Source organism: Myzus persicae, unplaced genomic scaffold (genome assembly GCF_001856785.1).
Source record: "Myzus persicae strain clone G006 unplaced genomic scaffold, MPER_G0061.0, whole genome shotgun sequence".
NCBI lineage: Eukaryota > Metazoa > Arthropoda > Insecta > Hemiptera > Aphididae > Myzus > Myzus persicae.
This window is the reverse complement of record NW_019100691.1, coordinates 649681-672997: the sequence shown is the minus strand read 5'-3', so window position 1 is coordinate 672997 and position 23317 is coordinate 649681. Positions and strand designations below refer to the sequence as shown.

Sequence of the window (23317 nt, the reverse complement as noted above, 5' to 3'; positions counted from 1 at the left end):
TTTCAGGACAAAGTTTGTTTGAAAAAAAATTTTAGAAAAATGCATGAGGACAGTCAGAAATCTGGATGGAGAAGGTACAATAGTGGCGCCATCTGTCTAGCAAAATAAAATAAAATTCCACAAAATAACAAAACGTATGAAGTTTAAAATGGGATTGTGGTTCATCTCTAGACTCTGATTCTTAAAAAATACAAATTTTAAAGATGTGCTTAGACACTACGATTTTGATATGGCAAAATCGAAATTTGCCTTTAATTAAAAATTGGGTAATGTAATTATTATTCTGTAATAGAATAAAAATTGAAAAAGTAATGTCCCGAACCCGATGTCCGCTCCACGTTGTCAATTGTCATAGAGAAAAAACAAATTAGGTACCTACTACTAAAAATAAAACTGAAGAGTTTGTTTGTTCGACGTGCTAATCTCAATAACAAATAAAATTTAAATTGATAGATTCCCTGAAGGCTGAAATTCAGGAGAGTGTCTAAGGAGATGTTTGTTACTTTTCGACTCAAGATATTTCGACCAATTCTGACGAAAGTTTCAGGAATTAATGAGATAAAGGGGAAGTTTAGAGAGTAGTTGAACCTGTAAGTTCGAAAATAAACCAAGTGCTATATCTATATCTATATCCATAATCATACCTACCCCAGGCCAAACTTGCTCATCTATCGGTCAAATTAGTTAAGAAAGCGAATAACACCGATTTAGCTCCTTATTTTATGTTTGTTAATTTTTTCCCAACAACGTCGAGTTGTACAGCTATTAGCTTTTTTAGTTATTTATAGTTTCTACAGAGTTCACACTTTTCTTGTTTACCTGACTCGACGTTCCATTATTTTTTTATGTTTTTCACAAACCGTATTAAAACAAAAATAAATAATAATAATTATAATAATATATAATATGACGTACTTATTAATTAAATACTATACATTGTGGAATGTGAGGATGGTCACATTCAAATAAGAGGAAAATTAAAATAAAATTAAACTACTAATAATGTTGGTCAATCATTTAATTTGCATTACCACACATAGCTGGCCGTGGTATTCTGAATTTCGGCATAATGATATGACTTTTGAGTTTTACTAATGAGAGTTATAGACGTTATAGTAATATAATATTATAATAAAAATTGTTGGAGTAATGGAGTTCGATCATTTCTCAAAAGAAAATAGTGCATATTATTATCAGAAACATAAATTATAATATGTATTAAAATGTATTATTTTTGCAGTGGCGAGCACATAACGTACCATGTAGTGCAATTGCATTGGTTTCTCGTGGGTTCCAGGTCCACTCTGATCTCTAGGGCAAATACTATAAAATATAAATGTATAACTATTGAATATTAATCCGGATCTTTAGATAGTTGAATGAAATGTAGACTAAATAAATTGAAGGCCCAATCATTATAACCGCACTGGTTCATGGAAAACCTGTGAGTATCACTACCGCTGGACATCGCTGTAGTTCTTTTCTATAGCGTTGACAAGTACGATTGTAAGAATCGCTCTAAAATAATATGAAAGACTTGTATTAAGTGTTTTTACAAAAATGTTTAAATGTGTAAAAGCCGAGCATATACGTACATTACCATTCTTTTTTATTCATCTTTGGAAATTCAAAACGAACACTCGGTCATTGAATATATAGATATAATATAAACTAAGGTTCAATTTTTCTTTGTATTTATGTTCAAATATAACATTTAAATAATACATACATTTTATAGTTTTTATTTAAATGTTTGAAATCACAGTATTTGAATATTTTTTTTGGGAGGGGGAGTTCTTTCTTTTTTTTTTGAGAGTACCCCTTCTATTTAAAAATTAAAAGATAATATGTAAGTGTAACTAATGGTCACATAGATACTAAAGTTGAAGTTGTAATCACGATCAATAAAAAAGAAGAAATTTTTAAGAGGACTGTATAGTCGTAAGCATTTGTTGTCTCCGTCTTAACAGTAAGTTTCATTATAGGGAAATACTAAATTCACTCTAATTTTTAGCCTAACGAAGTATTAAAGCTAAACATAATCTTTGCGACTCTGCTGGTCGTAAATTTGTTATGTTATATGCTGCACTTGTAAGACGGAGCACGGAGACAACAAATGCGTTTGTAGCCTTGTAGCGTCCTCTTAATGTAGATATAATATACTATATTAGGTACTTACCGTACAAAATAAAATGTTGATTAAATATGAACTTCAAACAGTGTCACTAGTGTCAGCCTAGGATTTAAAGGGCTTAATTAACATGTTTTAAAGGTCTCTCAAAAATACTCGCTTTACAAGTTTTTGTTGCCAGCTTTTGTGTGCAACTGTAGTAAGAAAAGCTAGATATACTTAGTAAAATGTACACAGTATTTACAAACTATTTGAATCCCAATCGCTTATGCTGACACTGATTTTGGTTTAGTGACAAAAAAAATTACTATAGTATGTATATTATATTTATAAGTATAATAATATTAGTAGTACATACAATTATATTAATAAAGTTATAATTGTAATTATTTCTATTGTACCATTACGGCATTACTAATTATACATTTTTGTAAATAATGTTATACTATTTATTGTTAAAATGCCAAAAAAAAAAAATTAAAAATGTATGTTTCAAATTTTAATAGATTTATTATTTTTTGCTTATTAATTGTTTTGTTTCATTGCAATTCCCCATATGGGAAGTAAAAAGATTGGAATTCTTTTTCTTTGTATCCAAGTTAGTCTGCCTAGACCTATCCAATTATATCTTTGAAATAATCGACGGATGATACTTGCAGCTGTGTAAATACTTCTGTAAGAACATATTTACATAAGTGTAAATACTAGATGGGATGGGTAGTTGAAATAATTATTCAATATAAAGACAAAAAAAGATTTATGTATTACAATATAGGTAGTAGAAGAAAGATATCAAGTATACACAGTTTTTACAAAAATAAGAAGTTAATTAGTCTTATTATCTTCTTTGGTAACATGATCATCCTGTATCAGTTGACCATATTTTTCGTGTACGTTATTGAATGATATTTTTGAATCGATTATTTTAGATTTAGATTTTTTTTTAAACTTTAATAGGTTTTTAAATTTTCCATAGCTCTGGCTTATAACACTACTATTGCCTGATGTATCTTCCATTTGGGTGGAAGACGGCATACTCAACCTTTTAGTTTTTTTGAATTTGTTCCTAATTTTCCTTGGTATTATCTTAATGCCTGAAATATGTAATACATATTCGAATGGTGATCAATCACATAATAATTATATTTGACTAAAAATATATGAATTTCTATTATTCGTGGAATTATAAGATATAATGAATATGAGTGCCGTGTTTAAACCAAAAATTAGTGGTGGACTTAGGCTACTTAGCCTTATAATCTTTTTAAGCCTCACCATATATAAATTATATACCTATATATATGCACCAAAAATTATGATAGTATATGCACATCAGGGAAAAAAGTATAGTATAGTATATACTGCTATTGTTATACATCTTTATTATATATATAAAAGCTATTTGTTTTTGCCACATGCTCGAATAATACTGTACCTATAACTGGCTACTAAAGTTATACTAACTGCTATAGGGACATAATTAAAAAATTTTTTATTGTTGGTTCCAATATTTTTGTAGGCCATTATAATCATTACCAGGCCACAACTATAGGCACAATTTGTAGCTTTGTGGAGGGAAAGGGTAAAGTGAGGATTTACTTCTCTGTAGAATTTCAAAAACTATTGAAGAATTCTGTAATTGATTTAATATATGTCACTTATATCGATATACAAATATCACCATTATTGTTACTACTTTTGTCTATTTGTATCTAATTATGTGATCTTATTGTATATTTTATATTTGTATTTGTTTTGTGGTCCTCAATAGTACCTACCTATACACTTGGTACGACTTTATAATCTGAATGTTTTATAAGAATATACATAGATAAGATATGTATATTTATAAAAACTAGACCACTACAATATTGACGGTTGAATTATGATACCTATAAGAATATTGGAGTATACTTCCTTCTTGATACAAGTATTGTAAGTTGAGGCATATGAATGGTGCTATGGCCTATACCGATGGTACATGAATAATTATATACAATTGTATTACCATTTATCGATGTATACATACAAACAATAATGTAGTTATATAAATTTACTTTTTTCGTTCTCTTCACGGCAACAACATGCACAAGAAATCACGAGGACTGAACAGATCAATACAATCAAGAAACCCACAAACCAATATACTGCTGGTGAAACTTCTTTCTGAAAACATATATTGATGTTATAGTATGACATCGTATTCGTATGAAGGTATAGATATATTTATACCTAATATACATAATATATATATATATTAATATTTAATACGAATGCACTAACTTATATAGTCTAAAATCTAAATACAAACAGGGTGGTCCTAGAGGAGGAGTGGTAAGGGAGGTGTGTGAAACCCCCCAGAGTGTCGGAAATTGTCCCTTCCAAGTTCCAGAAGGCCATTTATAGACGTATAATATCTAAAATTTAAATTTTTTCCCCCTTGAAATAACGATTTTCGTAATCGTTATAATATTAATTTAAAAAACATGAATTAAAATGTTGCTATACAACCATTAACAATCATTATCATTTATTATAAGGCCAATTATGTATTAAAAGTATCATTTGTTTTCCAAAAATAATAATTTCTAAAATATATAGAATATACTGGTACCAGCCGTCCGCTCAGTACACCTGCGTGCTTGTATCATGTATATTACACATATATGGCTATTGGCTATATATTTATAAAACATATTATTCCGGTATTTGTCATTCTGCTCGTTTGATTCCCCGGCGTTCTTCGTGGTTTACGAATTAACGTTTTATGAATTTTAAAATAAAAGTGGTTTTTGCGTCTCCCATTTACGATTTACGATTTACGTCATCTGTTACGAAGCTACCAGTGAACGAATTGTAATTGTTAGTAAGCTGAAATTTATTAAACATAGCGTAAGATCTACAATGATTTCAGAGTTTCGGACCGACTTAAGAGAATGTCAGCGCATTCTTTTTATTCCTCTGACCCTCGAAAATATTTATGATTATACACTACATTCATTATTGTGAACGTAAAATGATCAGAGAGAAGAAAAATAAGTTGACATCCCCTTAATTCATTGATGCATATTAAGGTGTAAAAAAGATACTGTTGATTTCATCGACATAAATTCTATTCTTTCAAAGTGGCCAAACAAAGAAGGATGAAAATGTAAAAGTTTTAATTAATACATAAATTGTATCTTAAATTCAAAATACCTATATTGTAATATTTTGATTATTTATAAATACATTTTTAATTTGTAATGTGTTATAAAGTATGCCTTAAAATATGAAAATATTCAATTATTATAAAATACATAGTTTATTTTATACTATTATAATTTATAATACTATCATCCAGGATTAACATATAAATACTTCAATAGTTTTTAGATAGCAATTTTGCCAATTTTAGTCACTATTTATTATTACATAAATCATAACACGGTTAATGTTTTCGATTGTATTGTTATCAAACAATTGTAGGTATAGTCATATTACTATATAAGTGTATTATATAGGTACATATTATATTTTGTTCATTGATTTAAAAATAATAAATTAGCCTCTTATAAAATTAATGTAGGTACCTAAATGCTTTAACTATCTTTTAATATTATCACTTATCAGTCGGCTTATGTTATCATGTTATCCGTTTTTTACAGTATCAAAATGATTACATTAAGTGGCGACGACCGAAGACTATAAAATGCTAGGTAATCCTTAAATTTTGTTTATGGAAGTCTGAAAAATGTATTCTAAATCCCCTAAAAATTAACATTATGATCGCCCCTGAATACAAATAGCTGTAGCCTATAGCCTATTATAATATGCATACTGTACAGGTCGAAGGCGGCTAGTGGGGAAGTTAATGGAAAAATTAACTTTGCATTAAGAACACATAACTTTTAAATAATTTAAATAATAACAAAGTATTATGTTAAAAATAAATCCTAGTATTCCAAATTCTTATTGCACAATAGCCTTTAGAGGTGGCAAAATGGGATATCCTACCAAAAACCATTTTTTCAATACCTATATAATAATAATTAATAATATACTTATTATGTTCTACCTTTATTTTGTAACCATCATTAACATTAATAGTAACTTACCTAAGATTATATTTTAAATTATAAATGAATTAATACAAAATTGTGTTTTATTAGTTAAATATTATGTTCTTGATGATCAAGTGCATCAAAATAAAGATTTTCGTGAGGACATAATTATTGAGAGGTGGATATTCAGTAGGTATACCTAGTGCTATATAATTATAGGTACCTACCATATAACAGCCACTGGCAAAAATATTTCGACACCTTACGCACTTCTCCGATCCGGCAACCGGCTGATGGAAACCCTTGACGCATTTCAAACATTCAATAGACTTATCCGGACTGTAATGGTGTGGCGGACAAGCAGCGCAAAACACCTCCCGAATGCCGAAACCTGCTGCACAGGAAACAAAATTTCTCATATTCATTCGGCTGTTGTCTGGTTCAAAATGTGTGTCAATCAATGACAACTTGGACATTACTGAAAAACAGTGAATATATGAGTGCATACAACAAGTAAATAGATAATTAAAAATGTATAGACGATAGAACACAGCATTAGGACTTAGGAGACTTCAAAATCGTATGTCATTTTTATATACCGAGTGATTCGTTTAACGTAAATTCATTATTTCAATAAGTTTTAACATTTTTGAAAATATTTTTTTAGATAATTTTAAGATGTTAAAAATTGAGTTTTACTATTTTTTATCGCTACACTTTTTAATAACAATATGCATTTTTAATTGTTTATTCTAAAGCAAAATATTTTTTGAAGTACTTCTATTACTATATGAAAATCGACAAGTAGTGTTGATGAGTTATGATATATTTAAGCTATTTAAAGTATTTATAGGTTTGATGCGAGAGGAATATAGTTGTACAGGGGTACCTGTCCACTATCCCACCTATCTGAACTTCAAATAGGTACTTATTAAGTTATAACAAATTAACTACTTGTCCCAAATTCGATTTTCATAGACGTAAATAGCCAATAAGTACTCCGAATAATATTCCACTTCTGTCCGGGAGTGTGTGTGTGTGTGTGTGTATATTCACTTTGAACTGTCAACATTTTGTTAAGGTTTGAAGCTAGAACATTGGATATTCTCGCCAGTAGTTTTTGATAGCGCAGAGCAATTCGGCCTTTTTTGCTAGTTCTGATCCGAGCCAAATAATTGGCCTTGTCGTTTAACGTTACCAAATATTTTATTTCCATTGTTCTCTATTTTTAAATTACAAAAACGTATTCAATACACATGCAGTATAATATTTAATAATATCTATGTGCATATTTTATTAGCATCCAGATTCTCAATTGTAGGGAGGTTGTGTTGTAGACATAGTACCATTGTAGTAACAATTTTAAGACCCTCTCAACTCCTTGCCCCTCTTGGAAATTCCTTGAAACACCTCTGCATTATATACCTATTACAATTTATTATAATTTATATTTATGCATGTATTTATGGTATTATAATACGCAGTAAATACTAAATAGTGATTGTTCTTTGAGAGTATCTTAAATTTAGAAGAGTAGGTATGAATAAATCCCATTATCTTATAAATCATAAATTTTATTATAAACGTGAGGTGATGACAGATAAAAATATAAAATAATATCGATACATATTCGATAATATAAAAAGTGATGATGAATTAAAAATAATAATATTGTTTATTATTCTTTAGTTATATTTTTATATTGAATATTTGGATTAAAAGAATAAGGTAGAATATATTCCTCTCAGTTACGTAGACAAGGGCAATTAACCCTCCCGGTCACAGAAATATATTTAACGGACTCACCTGACGACCATGATATAGTGGTATACTTATATATACAATAAAACTTAGTGCATTACTTTGTCTTCGGTACACTTTGGTTGATCAAGGACAACGTTGCACGCGTACTGCGACGATCCCTCGGGACATAGTTCGGTACGTATGGAACTGGGCAACTGTTTTTGCACAGAAACGATTATTTCATGCGTACAGCCACCGCCACCGCGGGTCTTGTAAATTGCTAAGCCTCGGATCTCGTAAATGGCATTTTCGACGGCTTTACAAATTTTGATAGGTACATGCAAGTGCAGTTATTATAAACGATATTTATTAGTACTGATGATGAGGAACGTTTTTAGAATGTTTTTATATCACCCCGGATGTACGACTTTATAAGTTAGTAATTTGTAATGATTAATGACTATAACATTACTTACATACTCATTATAAGCAATTAGGATTCTAATCACAGTTCTTTACTTGTTCACTGTTGTTAGCAGTGCCACATAGTATATTTTTCTAGATGGTATTGAAAATAATAATCTCTAACCTACCCACCTCACCAGCCAAATCTGAGTTTAGGCATAACAATTGTTAGGGTCTATACAAATCACAAGTACAGAGTAGAATGAGTAGATACATAATATAATATGCAAGCCGCAGGGTGTAACAGAAAGATCTGACAGATGTAAATAACTAATAGTGTAATATCTTATGTTAGATATGTTTGTTACACCCGTTCACATTATTTATAATTTATAAAACTGAAAATACTAATAAATAAATAAATATATTTTTTAGTCAAATTAATATTAATAATATGATGTACTCTGTACCTACAACGTAATGCTTGTAAGAAGTGACATTTTTAGAGTTTTCTACCCCATCCGTTGTTGGTATGCAAGTGTAATTATTGCTGTCTCCTGGTTCCAAGCCCAATATCAATAGAATATTCGTGTCGTTGCCGGTTATCGTAGAATCTGAACACAAAAGATACGATTGTAAGAATATATGAAACAATTGTTTAACCAATACAAATTGTGCCGATAGTCTTATACATATTTACTCGTTTTATGTTTGCTCTTTTTAAAATCCCATTTGAATGAATTCATTCTTGTTCCGTTGCCGTTGATCAAACATGGGACTTTGGCGTCGCCTCCGACAAGACTGTATTGCACTGCGTAGTGATCTAAACAAGATATGTTTGGTATATACATTATACATGGATACAAGATAAGCCCTATTATTGGGTCTACAAAATTTAAATATTAGTTGTGAAAATGACGAGGAAGGAATAAAGATAAACTATGGTACCTATTCCTGTATAGGTATAGGTTTAACTGTATGATTAAGTATATATTTAGTAGATTATTTACTGTATTTTTTTACCTTACACAATGATTTAACAATGCTGATCACCATATTTAGCCAGTGGTGCATAAAAGGTGAGGTATCGACAGATACTCAGATCAACCTTCAGCCTTATTTAATTCAGAAAAAAATTTAAAAATATAATATCTGAACTTCACTTACCTACCAATTACATTATAAATAATTTAATGGAAAATCAGTAGGTAATTACTAATTAGTACCTCATAACTAGAGGTCGGATTTTTATGATTTTACATACTTGTTTCTAGTCTATTATGCAGTTAAATGGGAGTGAGAAATCTTAACGAGTCATGAAACACAGAATTCACAGGAAAAAATTTACTTTGCATAAAAAAACATATTTTAGAGGTTAGAAAATATTTAATACGTTAGAGAATGTTTGAGAATACTTTTGTAATATCTGGCATATAATGAACATATTTCCCGTATATTAACACTCTGATAAATACAATGTTCACTAAATGATTTATTTCTGGGTTTTAATAAAAATTAATCTCCAGGTTTCTTTATCGATTGCGTTAGCACATCGGTTATTTCGTTAGCCTTCACGACTATCCATCGAACAATATATAGTTATTAATTGTTATTGTAAAATTAATGTAATCAAATGTATTTAAAACCAATTTAATAAAAAAAAAAATTTAACCTGCATTTTTTTTTTAATATTAAAAGAATATTTTGCATATTTAAGGACGTAAAGCATCATATATTTGGTATTTTAAAGGAATATGAAGAGAATCTATTGCCTATTTCATGTGACATAAAAACATCATATTTTAAGGATTTTAAGAGAATATAAATCCGACCTCTACACATAACAAACAACAAGCACAGAAAAACAATGTTCAAGCTTAATAAAATTAGGTATACTGTATACATAGGATAATGCTTTAAAAAAAAAATGTGTTGTTACATTCATTGGATTAGCGATTAAGACGGGGAGGAAAACAATATCTTTGCCCCATTACAAAATGTAAAGGGGTAACCACACTTCCACCGTCCACACCTCTCCCACTACCCACTACCACACACATACACAGGGATTACGTCCGTGCTTACCATCCGAGGACTTCTCCAGTCGGTAGTTTACAACATTATCAAAATCTATTTCTTTCCACACGGGGGCCGGTGCCACAGCCTTTTCGTCGCCGCCACCACCTCGGCCCCGTCCTCTTCTTTTACTGCCGTTTCTTCGCTCAATTATCACATCAGCCGAGTGTTCCACGCGCACGACAGCGGCATCGGTCGAAGCCGTATTCGTCCCACCGCCGTCTGTCGCGGTAGAGGGATAAATGACAAACGCCACAGGCACTGGCTTGAACGACGGACACGGTAACGCGACCGTCTCGTCATCATTGTCAACGTCGCCAGCAGTCGCCGCCTCATTCAAACGTTGGCAGATCAGATCCAAAAAGTCGGTCATGTAACACACGCAAGCCCGCCCGGGATTGGTCGACACGCATTCGTTTTCGGTGCCGAACAGCATTCGGGCTGCAGTGGCGGCCGTCGTAGTCTTCGGACCACCGCCGTCGGTGAAGTCGTCGCCGGTAACGCCATCCACACCGTCGCGGCCAGTGGCGGCGTCTTTTGGACGGTGCGTGACGCGACGGCGAGCGGCGGCCTTTTTATCGATGGCATTCAGATGGGGCTGTTTGAAAAAGCCGCCGGACAGCCGGGACCGCCACGGGGTAGGTTTCGGCACCACGCCAAGCGTGTGTCTGACGATCGGTTGACCGACGGACGAGACCGTCATTAAACTGTTCACTTGTTGTTGGAAGTACCTTAAATCCGATCGGTCGTTGGCTGCGCTGCCTAAGTCAAACAACGACTCATCTTGTCCGGCAACCACCTCCGTCTCCGCTGCCGACACCGTGTCCCGGTAAATCCACCACTGACCAGTAGTCACGATAAATATGGATAGGTTCAACCAAAACATTTTGGGCAAACGGATGCTGCGGTTGACTATCATTTTATCCGACGAAAAACATCTATTTCGTTGTATCCATAATAACTAAAACGGTTGTTATTTTATCAATAATGTAGCTGTAATTTATCGCCGTCACCTTACTGCAGTTACATCTTACACTGCACTACTGAAGTTATACCTAAACTAGACATTGTCGTTTCTCGGTTGAGGGGGGGCTGAGGAGGCGTAGTCCTCTGTGAGATTTCAGGAAATGTAAAAATGCTTTCATTGTGTTGTGAACACATTACGAGTAGGTTAGACACAAACGGTCTTTTATGCTATTAAGACAATAAGACCAGTACATTTAAGTTGAAGCACCAACATGGCAACATAACATTATGTCATTCGCTCAGTACCATGGGAGGTAGGTGGGCCTCACACAACTTCAACATAATATAAAGTGATGTATTTTATTGCAAATTCTTGCTACAGGTTCCTCTACTTCAATAAAGATAATTTATATAAAAAATTATTATTATTATTAGCTACCTACCTATCGGCTATCGCCATTCATTATATTATGTAGGTTTCTTGCCTCTTACCCCTGCTCCACAGCCCAAACGGTATTGTCCATTATTTATCACCCTCTCCATAACTCACATGAGTTTTGCAATCTTTGAATTTTTTTCTGTACAAAAATGGAATAAAGCTAGTTTAGCGTCCATGACCCATGTACATTTAAACAATTTTTTTTTTAAACCTTGATAAATTAAAGTTTTAAAAATGATGGTGTAAAAATAAATTTCCGGAATCGTTATTTTTCACTCTAGTTTACAGCGCATACAATTTGAATTTTTTTATACTATTTAAAAATCATATTATGTATATTACCCACTTCAGGAATAGGTCATAAAGTAAAAACAAATTCAATTGCTATAAAAAAAAAATGTAATTGATTTATTTAAGAAATATACTAGTCACGTAGCCACTACTTTTCACACTCAAATGTTTAACTGGTAAGGTTACCACAGGTCCGCAGAACCTCGAGTTTCGCGACCTGACCTGCGTTGTACGTTGTACCTACACGCATTACCCTAAAATAAATACGAAAATAGTTATTATAGCTCAAAAAGAGCTACGTGAGAATCCCAAAATCAAAAACCTCATTCGGCTATAGCCTCGAAACTTGGTTCTTAACTCGTAGAAATATACATGGGTTTCCCGAAAAAAAAATTCAAAAATTACCGGGGGAGCTAATACAAGTAAAATAAGGTCCAAATTGGGGCATAGGGGATGGATCCCCAATTTTTAGGTATTAACAATTCTTTTAGACTGTTTTTCAGTAGTTTTTCCATTTTTGTAAACATAGTTGGACAAAATGAATAAATTGATAGGTAATCTTCCTATTCAAATTTGGTACCATGGAGTACCTACTAGGGTAGAACTGGAAAAATGATTGTAATGTTTTTTTATGTAGTCATTAAGAACATTAATGTTTCAATCTGTTTAAGTTTTCTAAATATCATTATTCCGACAGCAGGAAAAAAATAAACGCCAAGACGAGATCCCCCACACATTGCACCCCTGTAGCTTGCAGTTTGCACAGTTGTTGTTAGATAGATTGGCACAGCGGGGCTTTTCAGTAGGTGTAACTCTTATACTACTAGACAACTAGACAAGAAAATAGTGTACTTATGGAAAGTGGCCAAAGGTGGAGGACGCTTTTCAGTTACTGATTTACACATATGTAGGAATAGTAGTGAAGAGTAGTATGGTAAAATATAAAGATATACAGATTGTTGTATTTTGTCGTCAAGACAGCCTAACTACATCACTATGAGATGATTTGTCGCTGCCCGTAATGCTGTAATGTAATATACATTTAAATTGGCCAAAAATCAACAATTTGGCTTTACATGATTTTTGTATCTAATTCAAAAAATATTAATTGTAGAATCTATTCCATTATTACTTAAATTGTCATAACCTTAACACAAAAAAATGTTTGAACTAATTTTAAGTTATTTACACAACGATCCTATTTGTGCTCAAGTACATAAGTTATCTACTTATTAGTTAATATACAATAATAATGTAATATTATATCATAGAAACATGTGAACATTTCTGAAAAATGTGATAAACATGTACTAAATAATATAAAAATAAATGCAGACACAATGTTTCCACTCGTAATCATTTTTTGAATGCAATGATTTTTTATCATTGAAATTGAATGTCATACATCCATTAAAATAACCTCTACTCAATGAAGAGGCATATTCAAAGCGTACTATACAACAATGCAACTTCTTCAGTTTAAAATATTGTGTGGTATGAGAATTTATGATGATATTGAGTGAGCTGTTTTTAAAGAAAGATAAAAAACCACAGTCCATCATTTAGTCACTATAGGAGATACTAAGTGAATACTAATTTTGAATGTCAATAAAAAATAAAATACATTGAATTGTAAAAATGTTTTAATGATTTTTCACTAAAAGCAAAACTAAAAAAATAAAAAGGATTTACAAACATTATACAAGCATAATGACCATAATGCATAATAAAATAAACACAAAATGTAATATTACTGTACTTATCTTAAGTAAATATAGTACTCAAAGACAAATACATAATAAGTAATAACCGTAGTGATAACAATTCAAATTTGCATTTTAAAATATACTTGGAACATTACACCTACTAGAAAATTAAAAAAGTAAAGTATAATGAAAATACTTATATAAATCAATATGATTCAAGTTAAAACTAAAAATAAGAATTGTAACAAAAATAAGCATGAAAAAAAGTTAAAAATTAAAAATTCTTATTATTAATATAAATAAAAAATTAATAATGTGAAAATAAGTTATGAACATTTTAGAAATTGAATACTCAGATAAGTAATTGTGTTATAATAATACACAAAAAGGCTTAATTTTCAAGTCCGAGTCAATTTAAATTATTTTTACTTAAGTGGCCAAAACGTAGTTTAAATTTTTTTTAAATAATATGATTAAAAACTTATTTTTGAAAGTACTCACTTTTAAATAAAAAAATCAACCAAAACCGATATTTTTTAAAATAATAAATTTAACAAATATCATTGAACTACGTTTTTACCAGTTAACTAAACAAATACACGTAACTAATATGTATCCAAGGGAGGAAAATGATTAACTAAGCCTAGTTATAGGATTACTATTGTAATGATTTTGCTGAATAGAAAATCCATTTACAGGTCCTTGTGTTGGTTCTGTTTGCTGATTTGTTTGAATATTAAGATTTACCAAGGAACTGATGGCATTCAGAGCGGCCTAAGAAACATGAATCAAAATCATAAATTAATATTCAAGTAATTTTTTTGTTGGAATTAGATTTATGACTATTACCATTTTACTATTATTAATAACTAACAGAAATATATTTGTCATTGTTTACCATTCAATTTCTTAATAAAACTATCTGTTATATTTATCTATTAACCAGGATATACTCACAGCGTTCCGAGAATTTTCCAAAGTAGAACCAGATCCTTTGCAGATCTGTGGGGGCATTGTTGAAAGGGATACTAATGTCAGATAATCTTTGTGGTTCCCCTAAAATTACATTAATATTATAAGAATAAAAATAAAAAATTTACCATTTTTATAAGTTACAAGAAAATAGATTCAATATCGCACATTTAATAGCCAGGCATAATTTATCACTGCAATAGCCAATAGTGTTAATATTTAATGCACACTTTTATAGATCTAATAAATTATCAGTCAATAATTGTTTAATAAAATAGTTTTATAAAAGTACTAGGTTATGGTATAATATAGATAAAAATATTAATTGTTCCAAAGGTGATATTTTAAAATTAAAATTAAGTAACATATTTAACAGTTTAAATTGTTAAAAACCTTAAATTTTTTTTTTAAGTTACAACTATTAATTAATAATTAATAATTTTATAAATGCAACCAGTCTTGAGTAGTATTTGAATATGTTCAAAATAGTTTTTTTCCAAAGTATTCTGAATACTTTTAATTTACAGGAGTGTTTGCAATATTCAACTTGTATTATCAACTTGAATCATATTAAATTTAGATTAATTAAATTAAATGTTTTTGCTAATTTTAAATTTTCCATTGGTTTAATGTTTAAAACAAAAACTTAATAGTATTTTAAAAACTTTTGAAGTATTAAAAAAATATTTTATTCGGAATACTATTTTTCACAAGTATTAGAGTATTTATTCCAAATACTTTATAAAATGTTTTACCCAAGTCTGAATGCAACTTATTAAATGGTAATAATTATATGTTTTTGTCAGTATGTCATTAACTTTTTTTTTATGCTGTCATAAGACTTTGTCCAGTTTCTAATCAACTAATCTACATTATGAATGATTATAAAAGTTATTAGCTATTCAATATTGGACATTAATCGTTCACACTTATTTCAGATTCAGAACAAAATAAGGAATGTATCAGTTTTACAATGATAGTTTTTTTTAAATTTTTATTATCTTAATCTGGGATCATTTTTTGGGCTGGAATACCCATAGAAAGCAGGATAAAAATTACTTATGTAGCATGATTATAAATCTAAATTAAGTTCCCAACGATTCGATGAAAGATTCAAGAATGATTTATTTATTATACATTTTTAACTATACAATTTAATACATCCTACTCTAAGAAATGTAAAGGGTATAGTAAGAACTTTATTTTTGTATAGTTTTGATCTTTAGTATAATTTAGTCAATATAAAATACCTATGTTGACTGATACAATTTGGCAACTGTGTAATTATACTATATGTATGTTAACAATATGAATAAATATGATACAATAGGCTGAAAAACTCTTTATTGTAATTTAATAATTATCAACCAATTTTAATGAGTGAATTTATTTTAAAAATTATAATCAATGCCACTTCTGGCTACCTTTATTTTTAAGAAAAAAAGTAAACACATTTTAATGAAATACTAACCTTTGGAAACTCAGAATACTGCACTTTAAAACCTAACATTTGTGAAAAGTAATCCAACTGTTTAGTTGGCTGGAAATTAATGACTGAGAAATCATTGGCCATGTTACTAGCAACCGACACCAAAGGAACTCCATCATTTCCTTGACTAGGTTTATTGGCTATTGATGTGTCAGGTGACACAAGTAAAACTCCAGGAGCAATTTGCCGTCCATTCTTTCGTGGACTGTCAATATTTGCTTTGTTTTCATGACTTGCCTAAAATGAACCAATTTAAAATTAGTTACTACTTAGTAGTCATCCTATAAAACATAAGTCATCATAACGTTAAAATTTACCAATGGTAAATCATTATTTTTAATAGAACGTCTTTTAAGTTCACTCTCGTAACCCATTTCCACTAATAGATTTTCAGCTGCATTACGTTTAGCATCTTTTTTATTAGGTCCTTTGCCCAATGCAGAACTCTGCCCAACAGAAACCTAAAATCGACATAACATTTCAATTATGAACTAAAAGTTTTTTCTAAGAATGTACTTACTTCAAAAATAAATTCTTTTTTGCGATTTGTGTGTATGATGTCTTCCTTAAGAACATAGAGTGGTTCTTTTTCTTTTTTTGTTGCCTGTATTTTAAAAAGTTTAGCGACTGGATCAGTATCCTCCGTTTTAAAACTGACATCCACGGGTTCAATATTTTCAGAGTTTGGTTTTGTTTCTTTGATTAGATTCTTATTTTTTTTCCTAGGCATTTTATAACGATTCTTTGTTGGCAATGGTAGTGTTGGAGAACTATTATCATCTTCTAAAAGAGATTCATTTGCTTCTTTCAATGTTTGTAGCATTTTTTCTGCTGCACGACGTTTTGAAATCTATAATATAATACAACTATAATTTATCTAAATATATATGCATAATAAATTAAATTATTTAGCAGTAATATTTAATATATATCTACATCAAATATTTATACTAATTTCTTTATTAATATTTATGTTTTATAAGAAATTTGCTAACATAAATTGTCAGTTGAGGTAAATAAAATAAACTTAAGAACAAAAATATTACTTTTTTTCCGTTTCCTTCACCAGTTGCATTGTAAGTGCCAACTGTACATTTAGTGATATAAGTTTTCATATGTGGTAGTCCATCTTCTTTTAAAACTTCGAATTTGATAGGTAACTTCATTTTTAGAGCAACTTCATAAACTTGTGAAATCACTGATTTTGAATCACCCGCTATTAAAATAATAATAAAAATGTTTAATTAACATAAAAGTATTAATTACATTTTAAATATACATTTTAAAACTTCTTTGATGTTTTCATTTTTTTCTTCATTTTTAATTTGTGTTAATGCTTTTAATGCAGCATCATGTCTTGCAGCTTGATTTGTATTACCGTGTCCAATAAACTCATGTTTACCAATTTGGAGTTTAACCTTATAAATGCCTACAGGTTTGATTTCAGGCTTAATATAGTTATTTGGAGGAGGAACCTAAAATAATATTATAAAAATAAAAAATAGATTAAATGTATTCATATTAAAGACAGTTTTATTTTTAGTAACAAAAGTAACCTGTGGAACATTGAAACGTGTGTTGTAAAAATTTGGTACGTATGGCATACATCGTGGTCCGCCTCTAGTACTGTAAGAAATCAGATGCATTTAAAATCATTATTATGTTAATTTACTAAATATTATAAATATTGTGTCAAATCAAAATCGGTTCTTACACCATATTATTAAAGTTATTATAAGTTCCTGTCGTTCTTGTGTGTGAATACATTTCTGGTCTGAAATTATTAAACTGGTTGGAAGGTTGTGGTGTTGGTAAATATTGAGGTGTTTCAACCACTGTATAAACAGTTTGTTCTCCCCGTTTCATAGCCAATGCATTAAGCTCCACAGTTGGAGTAATATTATCTATAAATAAAAAAATGTAAAAGTAAATGATAAGTTATTTTATAAACACTATTTTTAACAGTGTAAATTGTATTACTATAATGACCAGAAGCTTTTAATTTCATTTTAGTTTGTGGTTGGTTGTAACTAGTTTTGGATAAAGCAAGAGCAGCCGCAGCATGTTGAGCTTTTTTAATACTCATTGCATCTGCATTGTACTCTTCATTTCCTAACTGCAAAGTAACAGTAAATTTTTTTTTGTGTGGCGGTCCTTGTTCATTAGTTAGCTTGTATTGATGTTTGATCTGTTTGGAATTCAAATAAATATATTAGTCATTTATACTACCACTCAAAAAATAAAGAGGCTTTTAAAATATATAATTGATACCTTATTAAATCTTGCTAACTCATTTACAAGGCACATAGGGGTCTTGTCTTTATCAATAGATGTACTGTTTTCTGCTGAATAATCATTTTGTAACAATGCATTCAATTGTGAATATGAATTTCTATCTGAATTTAATACTATTGCACCAGCCATCAGATAGCCTGTAACATTATAATATGGTTATATAACATACACAATTAATATGGATGCATAAAATAGCATTTAAAAACTCAAGATTACATTTTTAATATATACATATATACATTATTATTATTTATACTATTAAATAGATTTTTTTAAATAAAACATGTTAGTAAAACAATTTCAACATATATGCTTAATAATAGATTTAACTGTCTAAACCAGAGGTATTCAAACTGTGCGTCACGACTCCCAGGGGCATTGCGGGAGTCAAAGGGAGCCGCGTAGTATAATTGAAAACCAATAAATATTTTTACGAAAAACGTTTACTAATATCATTGAGGCACACCGGTTAGGAAACTTTGAATTGTCTACAACAATCATTCGCTAAATATAGCTTTAATTTATTTTACATATGTAATATGGTAAATAAATTATAAAATATAAATTACAATCATATAAACATTGATTTTTTTGTCATTTATAATTTGGGAGCCGTCAACATTTTGTGAAAACTTAAAGGAGCTGTGGGATGAAAAAGTTTGAATACCTCTGGTCTAAACTGTTCTTAAACGCAGTTTATACATAGACACTGATAGAAAAAATATCTTATTTACTTTTACCCCCTTTATTTGTACTTCTTTACTATTTTGTCCACATACTTACTACAAGTAAGTTCAACATTAGTGATTAATATAAATAATTATTTTTAATAAAACAATTCTCTTCAATTTATTTTTGAACTGTTTTTTTTTCCACATACCTGTAATACTACTTTTACTTTATAATCCCAATATCTTATTTTTAGCATTATAAATGTTTAATAATTTTATATAAAGTGAACTATAGGTCTCAAAGAACCAAAATAAAATTGGACATATTAAAACTTAGAGTTATTGGAGTTCGAGATTCCACATTATAAAAAATGGTTTTACTTTTTCACCAATACTATTTGAAAATAAAATATTAGTAATCTATAATACTTAACAATGGGTCTAGCTATTAGGTATATCATTAAATTGGATTAAAAAAAGCAATAAAATACAAATATCTCAATAATAAATAATTAATTGTTAGTGTTGTTATATCAATAAATATATTTTAAGCAGAAAAGCAACAGATATTATATGTACACAAAGTTATTATGTTTGTCTGTATCGACTGTATCTATCTTCTTTAACTACAATAAAGAAAACATTTTTCTCTACATTTCGATGACAGCTCCGTTTGCTTACTTCAGATTAAAATAATTAACAATCAAATTTATAAGGGAGAACTTATGTGTGTTTGTTTTGATAATACCAAGTTTGGTATTATGATCTAATACCTATACCACTTTTTTTTTTAAAAATATTTTAATTTTAAAGCAAGGTTTACAATCATAGAAAGAATTTTTTTAGTATTAACTATTGCTTTAAATGAGTTATAGCTTAATAAGTTTTATTATTTGAACTTGATAATTGGTAATTTTTCTCTATATTTTAGGTATGATGGAGATACGGAATAAGGGTCTTAAAGGAGAGAACAATATGTTGATACAATACATTTTAATTATTGGTACAGTATCCTAATCAATACAACATTTATTAATATACCTAATTAAATGTTAACCTCAAAAGCATAATACTGCTCTAAACGTATTTATTACACAACTAACAATATCTGAATTATATTGCAAATAAATATTAAATGTACAAAACAAGGTACAAAGACAAAAACATTATACTCTATGTACCTCTAATTATTCACTCAATCTAGGTTGAACAGAAACAAATATTTAAGACGGAATAAAACTGGATTAAAAACCATCCGTTCTGACTAAACTAACAAATTTCAGTCTGTTCAGACCATTCACAGATCTAGATCAACAGTTCTAATTACAAATCAGGTCATATTTCTCAAAATCTAACAGTAGCAGTAATACAAAATACCTAGCACTAATACATAGGGTATAAATCTAATAGCATTAAACTAGAATAGAGTCAAATTGTATTCAAAATGTCTATAAAGAGGTCAATAAGTTAGTCTCTAAAATAAGATAGACAAATTTTGCATATTAGTCAAAGTTTAATATCAAAACTGAAAATGAACGATAGAAAATTCATTATTGGACTTAACATTGTAATGATTAATCCAATCCCTAAGATTTTAGAAAATTATTATAACAAAGTCAAACAATATAATATAAGGACACAATGAATTGCATGAATACTAAATATTTACTACATAAATACATACAAAAGTATCTATAGTTATCAATATTTAAACAAATCAATGGGATAGTTCAAATTAATCAACTCTAATATGAATAATTATTATTCAAATATTATCGGATAATTAATTCGAAAACATTTGACATTTGAGAAGAATAGAGAAATATTGTATCTATTTGGTTAAAAACAAGCTAATGACAAAATACCAACAATTTTACAATACAATTTAATGAAATAATAGCTTATAATTTTTTCAATGATAAATAATATAAAACAATGTTTTAAAATATTAAACCATAGAATACATTCAATGTATTTAGATCGTAGTTTATACAATATATATACAGTAGGTACACGTTACATGTTTACATTAATTGTTGTATCTTATAAATTAAATCAAGCTAATTAGGCACTTAACCTATCTTCCCTAAATTATGACTGTTTAAAATAAATAGATTACGGTAGGTACTTAAATAAACTATGTAATAATACACGTTTAATTTTTAATTTTTAACTTCAAAATTTCACAAATTAAAATCTAATTTTCAATTATTAAATGATTCTTTTAAACCTTATACTTAATTGGCTTTTATACATATTTGCTTACAATTGTTAAACTCTCATATGTTTAGAATAAATCAAGCATAAGCATAGTAGCACCCTAATTTTTTGGATGGAATAGAATCAATACAAAACAATTATCTTTCAAATAATATTTGAATGATGATGTGAATTGAGAAGTTTATAAAATATATGCTTGTTGTACTGATCAGATCATGAAAAACAAAATAGGTATACTCTGTTTAGCAAGAGAACATACTGATTATGTGCAACCCCCGCGTCAACTTTATACCAAAACCGGTTTCCCTATGGCACGGTGTCACTTGAAGATGCGCAAAAGAACTACTATTGGTCGGCACATGGATAATTCTCTTTCTGAACAGTGTAAATAGATACTTAAACAACATTCAGGTACATTTTGTAAATTTGTGCACAACATTTAAGATGTAAATTATTTGAAAAAAAATTTATAATAAAATCAAATATATTTCCCTGCAGTGTATTTTAAACCGCAAAATACAAGTCAATTTTTTTGATATTGAACCATTCATTATTTCTAATATTTAATGATTTATAGCAAAAATATAAACAGATTTTTGGTTTACATGGGGTAAAATTAAAAATTATGAAGATAATATGAACAAGTGTAAAATTTGTAAACCAAGACTTAAAATGTTATAAATACTGTAAAATATTACCAAAAGAATGGTTCATTAAAAAAAAAAGAGATGATACACAAGCAACATTGAACACACAATTGTTAAATTGAATAATTTCCCACAATTTCAAATGCCGTTTAGCTCAGCAGACACATACAGAAGAACCAATAATGGTCATAGACAATTACCTTCGACGCAGTGTGACAAACCAAAAATATCTGTAAGCTCTTCTAAATCAATAAAGTCTTTGTACACCAAACCGCTAGAGCTAGTAACCAGTAGGACATGAATAATCACTATTAACCGTTTCATTGTCTTGTCACTAAAACGGTGGCACGTAATCTGCTCAGCCTACACAGAGAAAAACGCATAATACTTGTCATTACAGTCAGCAGTATACACAGAAATATCAAATGGATGCGATGGACGTAGTATATATTAGGTTCTATAAAACATTTATAGGGTGAAAAAAGCCAAGGGTTTGAACATCCTAAACCCTCATTGAGCGTACGTCACTGGTTACAATAATTAAAGGTCTCGTTTGGTGGGCGACAGTGAAAACAAAAGGAAAATCTTCGTCTCATTTGCTATCAGCACTCCGTATGGCTCGGACCTGTTACGCGCGGTAAGTAGCACACGGCGAGGCACTGCCCTACTTCGTGTCCGCGCATATCCTGCAACGCGACTTCGTGTATTGGCGAGGTGTGCCCAATAACGGTTTTCACACTTACCTACCACAGACGTCGATGACGAACGGATTGGTGTCGATCGCAAAGGGTCGCGGCAGGCTCAAACGCGCACGGTCGACGTCCGGACGAAATTTAACTGAACGACAAACCCGCAACGGACGATAGGCGACGACAGCAGCAGCTGTATGCCTGTGTGCGTCTGACGAGAGTCGTGCGTTAAGTGGCGGTTACTGAGTAGTGACTAACTGAATAGTCGTGAGTCTGTGTACTCGATTCTGCAGCAGCAAAACCGCGTAGGCGTTCGTTAACGATAGATAAGAACGAAATATCAGCACCGGATGGGTTACCACGACCTTGGTACATAACACAACAGGCAATACAATTATATTTATCAGTTATAACTTATCACAGTCCGCTTCACTTCGAAAAAAACAAAACATTACCTTCCTGTAGATTAGGCTATGCAATAATCCGTTAACACGAGTATCGAATCCAATGTAACACAATAATACTATTGTAGGT

General features: G+C 30.0%; 2 protein-coding genes and 1 long non-coding RNA gene across 8 annotated transcripts; 1 reads left to right on the top strand and 2 right to left on the bottom strand.

The window, feature by feature from the left end:
• Window positions 1-2628: 2628 nt before the first annotated feature.
• Window positions 2629-11811, bottom strand: LOC111042121. Of its 2 annotated transcripts, XM_022326638.1 has the most exons (8): window positions 10408-11811; window positions 9023-9145; window positions 8793-8936; window positions 8037-8233; window positions 7231-7396; window positions 6402-6652; window positions 4189-4297; window positions 2629-3225 (listed from the first exon to the last, which is right to left on the bottom strand). In XM_022326638.1, the coding sequence occupies exons 1-8, from the start codon at window positions 11315-11317 to the stop codon at window positions 2957-2959; spliced, it is 2169 nt and encodes a 722-aa protein (XP_022182330.1). In that variant the 5' UTR covers window positions 11318-11811; the 3' UTR covers window positions 2629-2956. The 2 variants fall into 2 exon arrangements, with proteins under 2 accessions (XP_022182330.1, XP_022182320.1); XM_022326628.1 differs by lacking the exons at window positions 7231-7396; window positions 8037-8233.
• A 2606-nt stretch (window positions 11812-14417) lies between these two features.
• Window positions 14418-23084, bottom strand: LOC111042169 (double-stranded RNA-binding protein Staufen homolog 2). Of its 5 annotated transcripts, none has more exons than XM_022326693.1 (13): window positions 22838-23084; window positions 22295-22457; window positions 18533-18693; window positions 18242-18449; window positions 17976-18165; window positions 17818-17887; window positions 17541-17736; window positions 17308-17477; window positions 16782-17111; window positions 16579-16722; window positions 16244-16498; window positions 14758-14856; window positions 14418-14574 (listed from the first exon to the last, which is right to left on the bottom strand). In XM_022326693.1, exons 2-13 carry the CDS (start codon window positions 22416-22418, stop codon window positions 14434-14436), a joined length of 2088 nt encoding a protein of 695 aa, XP_022182385.1. In that variant the 5' UTR covers window positions 22419-22457; window positions 22838-23084; the 3' UTR covers window positions 14418-14433. The 5 variants fall into 5 exon arrangements, with proteins under 5 accessions (XP_022182385.1, XP_022182395.1, XP_022182388.1 ...); XM_022326703.1 differs by having other exon boundaries at window positions 18251-18449; XM_022326696.1 differs by having other exon boundaries at window positions 22842-23084.
• LOC111042227 lies at window positions 14534-22172 on the top strand. Its single transcript, XR_002605414.1, has 2 exons — window positions 14534-14612; window positions 20159-22172. It is a non-coding gene; the product is annotated as an uncharacterized LOC111042227 (long non-coding RNA).
• Window positions 23085-23317: the final 233 nt, after the last annotated feature.

Bases quoted from the DNA above. Each gene is read 5' to 3' on its own strand.
- LOC111042169 (XM_022326693.1), bottom strand. From the start codon at position 22,418: ATGAAACGGTTAATAGTGATTATTCATGTCCTACTGGTTACTAGCTCT. The intron at 18,694-22,294 runs GTAATTGTCTAT...ATAATGTTACAG, and splicing joins TTTGTCACACTGCGTCGAAG to GCTATCTGATGGCTGGTGCA. The intron at 16,499-16,578 runs GTAAATTTTAAC...GGTTCATTTTAG, and splicing joins AAAATAATGATTTACCATTG to GCAAGTCATGAAAACAAAGC.
- LOC111042121 (XM_022326638.1), bottom strand. From the start codon at position 11,317: ATGATAGTCAACCGCAGCATCCGTTTGCCCAAAATGTTTTGGTTGAAC. The intron at 9,146-10,407 runs GTAAGCACGGAC...TATCTTGTTTAG, and splicing joins ACTGGAGAAGTCCTCGGATG to ATCACTACGCAGTGCAATAC. The intron at 4,298-6,401 runs GTAGGTACCTAT...ATATGTTTTCAG, and splicing joins TTGCCAGTGGCTGTTATATG to AAAGAAGTTTCACCAGCAGT.